Raw genomic sequence first — 9,819 nt, 5'->3', positions numbered from 1 at the left:
CAAAAAATTACAAATACTTGACATAATACAAAACGAATACTGTTCTTTTCCTGTAAAGTCTATTTATAAAAGTTATTTGTCTATTATTTGCGATCAATTACATTGATATTTAGTCTTCTTTAAACTATTAACTTTTTCCAATACTTCAATTAAGAAATGACATGCTGAGCCACTAGACATTGGTCATATATATCTTTTCGAATAATAATTGTATAGTAAAAAATATTGATTAGATTATTATAATTAACTAAATTGAAGAGTGGAATCAAAAAAAGCTGCAAGTGCCAATCAACGAGGAAATTTCTGCCTTATTGTGTTACATTGGCATTGGAACATACATCCTACTTGGCTGAAAAAAATGGCACTTAAAGCCTTTATTGATTCCACTCTTCAATTATTACAAATTTTAATGTTTTTGCCTCTTATGTATTTAAAAAATACATATAGATTTAATTATAAAATAGTATCTAAATACTTAATTAAAATATATAAATGTAAATATATTCTAAACTGATATAATGTACTGAAATACATGATTTATAATATTGGCAGCTAAACTGAACTGCATATTGTAACAGCTGTTGTTGTGTATTCTACATTTATTTATAATTTTATATAAAGTGTATAATATAATAACAATAATAATTTAATAAGTAGGTACTCTAATACTCTTAAATAAGTATAAGAATATTGAATATTTAAATTGTATTTTCAAATTAAATAAAACATGGTAAACTGTGTTGGCACTTGGCCCCTTTCAAAAAGTGTAGTTATAGTTGTTATACCAAGATAATTTTATGGAAAATGGAAAGTACACTACTAAATACTAATATAATACCCATTATACCAAATAATCGATAACATTTGTAATGTAAAGAAAATTCAAGTTTGTAATGGTGGTCAGTGGTCAGTGTTGGTAAAGGGATTTACGGCAACGAGACCATCGCGAATCTCTTTGGCAAACGGACGACGTTGCCGCAAGTTGGTAACACTGCACGGTCGAATATATAATTTTATTGTCAATTTTTTTATTCGCCGCCGCCACCAATTGCGCGGAGCCGCGTCCGACGGGTTTTTCTCGATTCTTATTGTTAAATAATAATTGATGCCGCCGTCCATGTCGGTTCGCGTGCTGGTTTGTCGTTGATATTTTGTTTTTATTATTTTCTAGTTTAGATTTGCATTGCGTCAAATAAATGACACCGCACCGCAAATCGTATCTGCTGTTTTTATTGTTTTTGACGTGAATTCGCGCCGTTGCCATTATATACTTTTGTTTACCTCCCGTCGCACCGTCGAAATATATCCATCCGAACTCGTGTTGCAGTTACAGGGTGAACGCCATCATCTAGGTGTCAGAAATGGGGACTTATTTGAGCAAACCAAAAACCGACAAGGAGTCCAAGGACTTTGAAAACGGCGTGTTGGCGTGCGGCGCCAGTTCCATGCAAGGATGGCGCGAGAGTCAAGAGGTAATATTTTGTAAACAAAAAAAACCGACCGGCGTTTTTCCCTCCAAATGTGACAGCGGTCCACTTTTCAAAATTGTTACTCCCGATACGTACCATTCAAGTATAACATTGACGATTCCTAGGCAAAACGACGCGTTTTGACGTTTTCCCAATGTATTTTTCGAGTTATAAGCTGTTATTTTTAACAGAAAATTAATTTTGGGAGCAAATGCACTTTTCTTTTTTTTCCATCTTGCCGTGTTTTTCCATCCGATATCCGCTGGCTCCTCTTGTTCAAGATTTATATATAGTTGAAATTTGAGAATATTAGTTGTTGTGTGAGTCGCTAGCAATGCCCACAGCGCGTGTGCTGCTTGAATCACATAGAAAAACACAGCAGTTTGTTTGATAACACAATATAGTAATTATATTATAATGATTTATGTTCTGTGACCTGTGTTGATCTCTAATTTTTGTCCTTTCTTTTTTTTTTTTTTATGTTTGGGTCGATTTAGACTGTTACGTTGGTTACCGCTTACAGAGCAGTGACAGGTTAGCTTTATTTATTTCCTTTAGGTAAGGTTTTTTTGTCCACTGAAGGTCCCAAGAGCCTTCATAAGGGCTCGAGTCTGCTTTCAAAGCCATCAAGCGTAAGGAGTACTTTAAAATAGTGGTTATACTATAGTAGCGAGTGCATGTACCCCTATTGAAGCACTGATGTGACCAACTCCCACAGCTTGCTACGGTGAACCAGGTTCTCGTGTAACAGTAATTCTCAGTTAAAGTACCTAGCTACAACTTGTGATCTTGAGAAGTCCGTAAATTTCAGATTTGGAACCAGCGTAAAAATACTACATGATGGCTAAAGAGATCTGGTAAAGTGCATTTGTGCCCAGTTGTTTTCTTAAACAAATTTTTTGGCAGAAAAAAAACTGGTATAAAGCAAAATCTAAGTTAGAGCCATTTTTGGACTTAAATTTAATATTATTTAAAACCGCAGTAAAAATTTTACTTATACTAGAATTGCGCTGCCATCTTCAACCATTTCCTAATTTTAATATCTAATTGATGTTTAAAATAATTGCTTGTGGAATTTTACAGGACGCACATTGTTGCCTGCTAGACTTTGATAAAAACATATCACTCTTTGCCGTGTTCGATGGTCATGGCGGTGCAGAAGTTGCCCAGTACGCAGCGGACAAATTGCCCGGTCTTATTAAAAACGAATGGTTCGAGAAAGGAGAATATGAAAAAGCTTTGATCAAAGCTTATTTGGAATTCGATGACAGCCTAATCGAACCATCCGTAGTCGAAACGTTAAATGCCATCCGAGAAGAAAACAATCAAACCGAAGAAGATGGTAACAATGAACTGATTTTATAAATAATTAATTTTTTTTTTTTTAATTTTATCAATTTCTTTAATCTTATAAAAAGAGTTATGTTTTTTTTTCATTAACAGTTTTCTTATGTTAACATATTTTAATGTAACAATAAATATTGTTGGAATCTCAGTATAATGTATTAATCATTCTTGATAACAATTTTTTAGATAATGATGGGGAAGAAGAAGAAGGAGAAGAGTTGAATGAATTGTACAAAGAAGCCGATATGCCAATTGAAGACATAATATTGAAATACAAGAATAAAATTATGTCAAAATTGGATGTTGAAAATGCTATAGATCAACCTGGGTCGTCCAAACTACCAGCGTCACCTTTCTTAAAAGCCCCACTAAGACCTAGACCAAAATCCAGTAGTAAGTTCTTTGTAAATATCATTTTTTTTCATCTAATACATTTTTTTTCTTAAAATAATTGTAGGTGAGGACGATTCGAACAAAGAAAGTGATTCTGCCGATAGTACTAATGTTACAGGTATAATTTATTATTTGGTCATCATAACTTGCAGTTGTCCAATCTTCTGCGTAATGTTTCAGTTCCAAACTTGTCTAATTGGGTAAAAGTTGAATAACTTCACTCCTTCACCCTTAAAATGGAAATAACTACCCCCGAAAAAACTACATTATGTTGAAAAATTATCTGATCTAATTGAAATTTGTATTGAACATAGATATTAAAATTTTACATACACCTTTTAAAACAATTTTTGAACCTAAATTTTTTTTAATAAAGTTGTATGAAAGGAGAGTAGTGAAATTTGTATCTGAAGTTATTTTTCAAAAAGGGATCACCAAATATAAACTCCATAACAATTTCTCACAAAGTCATAGCATGTTAAAATTAAAAGATGAAAATTGCAATTTTCCAATTCTAATTTTTTTAATTATCAAACAAAATATAAGAACAATTATTTCATAGGTTCAAATAAAGTTATTATTGTTTATTTTTGAATGAATAAATCACTGATAATAACTTTAAATAATTTTTTCATCTGTAATGTAATAACCATATCCATTTAATTAATACTTTGCCCAACATTTGACAGTCAGTGTTGTACCAGTAGTATAAGCATACATAGAAGAAAAGTAGGAAGTCTCGACACACAAGGTGTACCTCAATGATTACACTACTGGTGTTAGGACAATTGCAAATTAGGCCAATGATATTTATTAAAATGGTTCTAATATTTTAGTTCTAAAATTTGCATTTAATTTCCAGCTACCGCAGATTCTACAGATGCCGTTGTCACCAATGGAATTAGTAGTGAGAAGGAATCGGAAGAAAGCAGCCAAGTTGCAGATTCTTCAGATACCACTAAGGTTGTTAATGGTAATTCTAAAGATGAAACCAGTGAAAACAAAAACGGAGCTGAAGAATCTGCACCAAAAAGTAGTGTTGCTGAGTGTTGTCCTAGCAGCAGTAAAGGTCAAAATGGCAGTGGTAGCAGTAGTGGCGGAACTTCCACATTATTAAATACCGAAGATTCGGAAGACAGTGATTCAGATGATGAAATATTTGAAGCGTCCATCAACACAAAGTAAATAACAATATTACCCGGTGACATTTTTTATAGGAAAAAAAATTTGAATAGGTTTTAAATAAGAGCAGCCTATGACTCTTTTTATATATATATATTTTTTTTTTATATATTAAGAAAGCATCATAAATATGATGCTTTCTTAAGGTTGTAAAAAAAAACTAAATTTTTTGCATGGCCTTTAAGTTAATTTTTATCAATGTGTGTTGTCGAATTAAGAAAAAATAATATGTGTTTTATTTTATAGCGATGAATCAGATTCAGATGAAAGTGAAGAAGAAGATTTAAATGACGAAGAAGATGATTCAATAGTTTGTGATGATGAAGATGAAGAAGAAGAAGTAATTTTTTTTACATATTAGTATATATTTATTATTTATTGTTAATGAGGGGGGAACACATCATTAAAGATGAGTGGGGGGGGCATCAAGTTTTAGTTGAATAAAATAATTTAAAACTCTGCAAATTAAGATAAGATAACATATTATAATCTTTTAAAGACTAACTATTGTGAAGTTGTATCAATTGGATTACTTAACTTGACTTGGCTGTTTTTGCAACGAACTGAAACACTGTCCATTTGTAATTAATATAAAATGTATAAAAAATATGTATACAACATTTTTGAGAAATATTTAAGAACGAAAAGTGTTTCGTATTCAGTCACACTCTATGATAATTTTTATTAATTATTAGTTACACAAAAAAAAAAAGTTCTTTAAATAAATCTTTACAAAAAACTTGTAATTAATAACTTATTTTTGGTATATATTTTTTCTTCTTTATACTGCTTTAGAGGTCATTGAGGCCCATCGCTGCAAAACAACAAACGTCCCTCCATTTCTCTCTGTTTTGTGCTGCTTCACTAAAATGGTCTATCCCTAACAGTTTTCATTCCTTCTTGCTTTTATCAATACTTTTGCTTTGGCCTTCTAATTGGTCTCTTTCCCCGTGGGGTCAGTTTAGAACATTGTTTGTTATTGATTTGGCCCTTATTACGTGACCAAGCTAGCTTTTTGTTTAAATTAAATTAGAATTTTTTAAATTAAATACAATTTTATTTATATCATATATCTAATAATCTACTTCTTAAGTAAATTTGAGTATTTTGTTAATGTACTACATCATAATTTTATGTAATTATAATTCACTAACTGTTAACATCATTTAAATGTTTAAATAGCTAGGTTTAAACATGTGTTTGTCAATGAATGATTATGTGTAGTCATTTCTATGGGGGCTTAGTTCATTTACTTGATTTTATAAAGTAAACATTAAAAACTTAAATTTTTATATTTCAGTAAAATGTTTTTCCCGGATTCAGTGCCGGTTAGTTAAGTGTTAAATATTAATTTAATTTTAAACATGTTTTTGTAATATGGCAGTAATTATTTGCAAATCTTATTTTTAAAAATCATTTGGAACTTAATGTTAGGTGACAAGTGATAACACATTATTTATTTAAATCCCTTTATTTTATTTTTTTTATATCTTTGGAATATTTTCTCAAATGTTATTAATTGTTGGAATAAAATATTTTTATATAATCATGTAATATTTTTTAGCCCGGCAAGGACAGTGGATGTACGGCAGTTTTGGCTCTATTGGTAAACAACAAACTTTACGTGGCCAACGCAGGCGATTCGAGGTGCGTTGTTTCTGTAAACAGTAGAGCTGAAGATATGTCTGAAGATCATAAACCCGAAGACGAGCCAGAACTTAAGAGGATTCTTGCTGCTGGAGGCACTGTATCGAACGATGGACGAGTTAACGGAGGATTAAATTTGTCAAGAGCTCTCGGTAATACAATTTTTTCATACTTTAGGGTTTGGGTTAGGACTTTTTTGCTCACTGTGTTTTTTGAAAATTTATCGACATTACTCATTTTTATTAACAGGCGATCATAACTATAAGAAAAATAAAGAATTGCCAAATACAGAACAAATGATCACCGCGTTGCCCGACGTAAAAGTTTTGAATTTGAAGTCAGAATGTGAGAACTTCTTGGTTATTGCATGTGATGGTATTTGGAATTCGCTGACTAGCCAAGAGGTCATTGAATTTGTGGACAAACGTATCAATAAGCCAGATATAAAGCTGTCGTCGATTTGTGAAGAAGTAAGGAACTTGTTGATTGTTTGGTTACACTTAAGCTCAATTATTCACATTTGGCGGTCTCGGTTTGGTCCGATCAAGGTAACTATCCGGTCAAAATCGGTAGTGCATAATCTAATGGAACAGTTCACAATATTGGTCGCAATCAGATCATGGACCAGTCGGGTTTGGTCATGATCAGTCAACACATGATCCAGACCCCGGCGGTCACAAACTTTTTGATCGAGATTGCCTAGTGTGAATCAATCAACGCGTTAGTCTGTATCAATGGGTGAAACCAAAACCGTCTACTCCGTTTCCTGTCTCTTATTTCTTCCTCTTCATAAAAAATTAATGCGATTTTCATCAGTTCGCATTGAAAATGCCATCATGACAGGGATTCGACACAACAGCTGGTGGCAACTGGTGGAGCCGACCACCAGATTTTGGTCTAGATTTGATTGTTTGTGACCGTGAATGTGAATGATACATCATAATCCTTGACCGTGATTGGACTGACTAAGACCGCCAATGTGAATTGAGTTTTATTTTTCGTAGCTAAAATACAAATGCAGTGCCTGCCGTAAAGTCGTAAGATGTTCCATTTGTAGGAATAATTGTTATTTAGATAATGTTTGAGAAACAAAAGTCTAATAAAAAATGAAAAACAATTTGAATAAAACTATATTAATGTTAAAGATAATTTTTTTGAATTCGAATAACTGATTTATAAGAAAATAATAATTTTGAAGCTGTATTTTTGTTAATTTTCCTGTAACTTTTAATTGATATTGGTTAACTTTAACTTGTTCAGCAACTCTATCGATCAGAAATTGTATCTAGTTGATGCTTGGGTGGGGGAAGAGGAGTTAAAGTTGAAAAAGTTAACTTATCCTTAATTTAGGAATTTTAAAACCACTAAAAACAATCATTTTTAAATTTAAATTACTTTATGTAACAGATAATGGTCAGAATAAATTGAAATTTGTATGGAAAATTCAAATTTGACAAGTCCCTTTTGAACATTTTTCTCAATCAAACAATAATTTATAATAGTTCCATACCAAATCTTGATTCAATAAAAAACCTTTTTTCACTGTTCAAATTCTTAGTTTAAGTTAAAAGATGGACAAATTGCAATTTTTTGAAGGTGGTTATTCCCATTTTAAGGGTCAAGTTCTTTAACTTAACCCTTGGGAGTGACAAACGGGTATGATTTCTGATCAATTGAGTTGCTGATCAAGTAAATATTTGAGTGGGTTCAAACTTCAGATACACACTAAAAAAAAAACTTATTACATCGTAAAATTAATACCTTTTCCAGCTTCAAAGGTAAATAGAGGTTAGTCTGGCAGTTTTTGTGTGACAGAGATGACATTTTTTAAAACTAACTTAAACAAAACTTGTACTTGAATGTTTGAATAAAGATAAAAATTAAAATGATGTTTATATATTTTTTTTAAAGTTATTTGATGAATGTTTGGCTCCCAACACATTCGGCGACGGAACTGGCTGTGACAACATGACGTGTATCATAGTGAAGTTAAAACAAAATCAGAAGCGTTCACGATCTGATGACGAAGAGGAATCGGCTGAAGACGTGGCCGAATGTAAACGACCCAAATTGGATTCGACTGAATCCGAATCAGTACACTAATGTTCCTCCTTCTCATCTCGAACGTATGACGAGCTGTTTGTATTTGTTTCTGAATTATACACAAATACCTACGACTGATTTATGGATAAACTTTTATTTTTTTAAGTTAAAATTGAAGAAAAAACATGTCTTAATGACTCATAACAGTAAGATTATTGTAGTGTAGGTTTACTATTATATTTTTCATAATTCTTATGGTAATAAAAGTTATTTTATTAATATTAATGTAGTTTATAATTAATTTTAACAGTTAGACATGAACAACTCTTTGATTTATATTTATACAAAAACATATACTTAAAAAAGTGCACAGGGCGTGCCGTATTGTAAAACCAATATATCAAGTTAACATCATGCCTATGTACTATTAAATTATTTGCCAACAAAAAAAATGCGAATAAGTTTTCAATTCGCATCATCTCAAGAGACCTATCTAAACCCTTCCCAACTATGAGAAATTAAAAAAAAAATGTAAAGAAATTAATAAATTATGTACATAATACTGTATGAAAAAAACAATTGGATTGTTAGTTTACTTTATGACCAAAATATTTGTCGTCCCAACATTTTTCTTTTTTAAAAGGTAAGCTTGTAGCTTTAATATTATAACTAACAAAATTAATGTCTGTAAAAAAAGTGTAATTTTTTATATCATATCAAGTTATGATGTTTCATATTGATTAAAACAAATATTCTCCGACGATAAAGTTATTGTACTGTAATTTATCAATTACATAATTTAAATAAATTGTGCATAAAACACCAAATTTTTAAATCATGAAAATACTCTCTGACGTTTTTTAAAAATTTAAACTTCTTCAACTTGCATAAAAAAATAGCTCCTAAACAGTACAAGAGAAAGTTTTTTTAAGTATTATAGGTCCATAATAATCCACACATGTTTAAATGTTAATTTTATTCTTTTTATATTTATTATTGTTGAAGACTAATTGACGAGCAGAAAATATATGCCGTGACGATGTATGATTTGTTTGCAAAATAATAAATGCTACTGTACAATAAAAATTATGACGATACACTTATGTTAGTTGTTGTATGGTATAAAAAAAGTATGGCGATGAACAATTATAAAATTAATGCACCTTTTTATGAAGTTCTATTTTGAGTCATGCCTGTTTTATATCATTTATTTTTTAATCTACAGCGAAGTTGGGAAGGTGTTAAAGTGACGAAAATGTTGTGAAGAATTCAAATGTTTTTGAAAAACTTAAATCTATGTATTCTGAAGGACAGTACGTTCGAAGTAGAAACATGTGTTTTTGTACAAAAGAAATCCTGCATGCGTTATAAAAGTTGAAAAAAAATTTATCAAAATAGATCCTTCTTTCCTGTGGTAATATGTATGTTTAAAAATTGTAGCTTAATGTTAAGTTTTAGCGAAAAATTGCCTATACAATACGCCTTAATAAATGCTTGTGAAGAGGTCCTTTTGGATATTTTATATATAATTTATAATATTGTAAGAAATTTTTCTTTTTAAAAAAAATGTATTAAGTACAAAAATAACATTTCGTTTAATGAACACAAAACAAGCTTTTTGAAAGATGTTCATGTATTCATGTATTAGTCAACTAAAAACCATGTTGCCTGTTAGCACAGCTTTGTCCAACTTGACGTCTTCTTCAAACATGACTGATGAAAATAAAAGAGTCTACGA

At 30.9% G+C, this 9,819-nt stretch overlaps 1 protein-coding gene across 1 annotated transcript; it reads left to right on the top strand.

The window, feature by feature from the left end:
* The first annotated feature begins 1,048 nt into the window (after positions 1-1,048).
* On the top strand, positions 1,049-8,362 carry LOC126837983 (probable protein phosphatase 2C 6). The gene is made up of 9 exons (XM_050572039.1): positions 1,049-1,472; positions 2,553-2,811; positions 3,003-3,209; positions 3,274-3,327; positions 4,072-4,390; positions 4,638-4,731; positions 5,956-6,190; positions 6,288-6,508; positions 7,950-8,362. The coding sequence occupies exons 1-9, from the start codon at positions 1,362-1,364 to the stop codon at positions 8,139-8,141; spliced, it is 1,692 nt and encodes a 563-aa protein (XP_050427996.1). The 5' UTR covers positions 1,049-1,361; the 3' UTR covers positions 8,142-8,362.
* The last annotated feature ends 1,457 nt before the right edge of the window (positions 8,363-9,819 follow it).

This window comes from Adelges cooleyi, unplaced genomic scaffold (assembly GCF_023614345.1).
Source record: "Adelges cooleyi isolate 19-005CV unplaced genomic scaffold, UGA_ACOO_1.1 ACOO_flye_CR_arks_rails_tigmint_CR_PRNA_108, whole genome shotgun sequence".
NCBI classification, from domain to species: domain Eukaryota; kingdom Metazoa; phylum Arthropoda; class Insecta; order Hemiptera; family Adelgidae; genus Adelges; species Adelges cooleyi.
This window is presented reverse-complemented; position numbering and strand designations above follow the sequence as displayed.

Bases quoted from the DNA above. Each gene is read 5' to 3' on its own strand.
- LOC126837983 (XM_050572039.1), top strand. From the start codon at position 1,362: ATGGGGACTTATTTGAGCAAACCAAAAACCGACAAGGAGTCCAAGGAC. The intron at 2,812-3,002 runs GTAACAATGAAC...ACAATTTTTTAG, and splicing joins CAATCAAACCGAAGAAGATG to ATAATGATGGGGAAGAAGAA. The intron at 3,210-3,273 runs GTAAGTTCTTTG...AAATAATTGTAG, and splicing joins ACCTAGACCAAAATCCAGTA to GTGAGGACGATTCGAACAAA.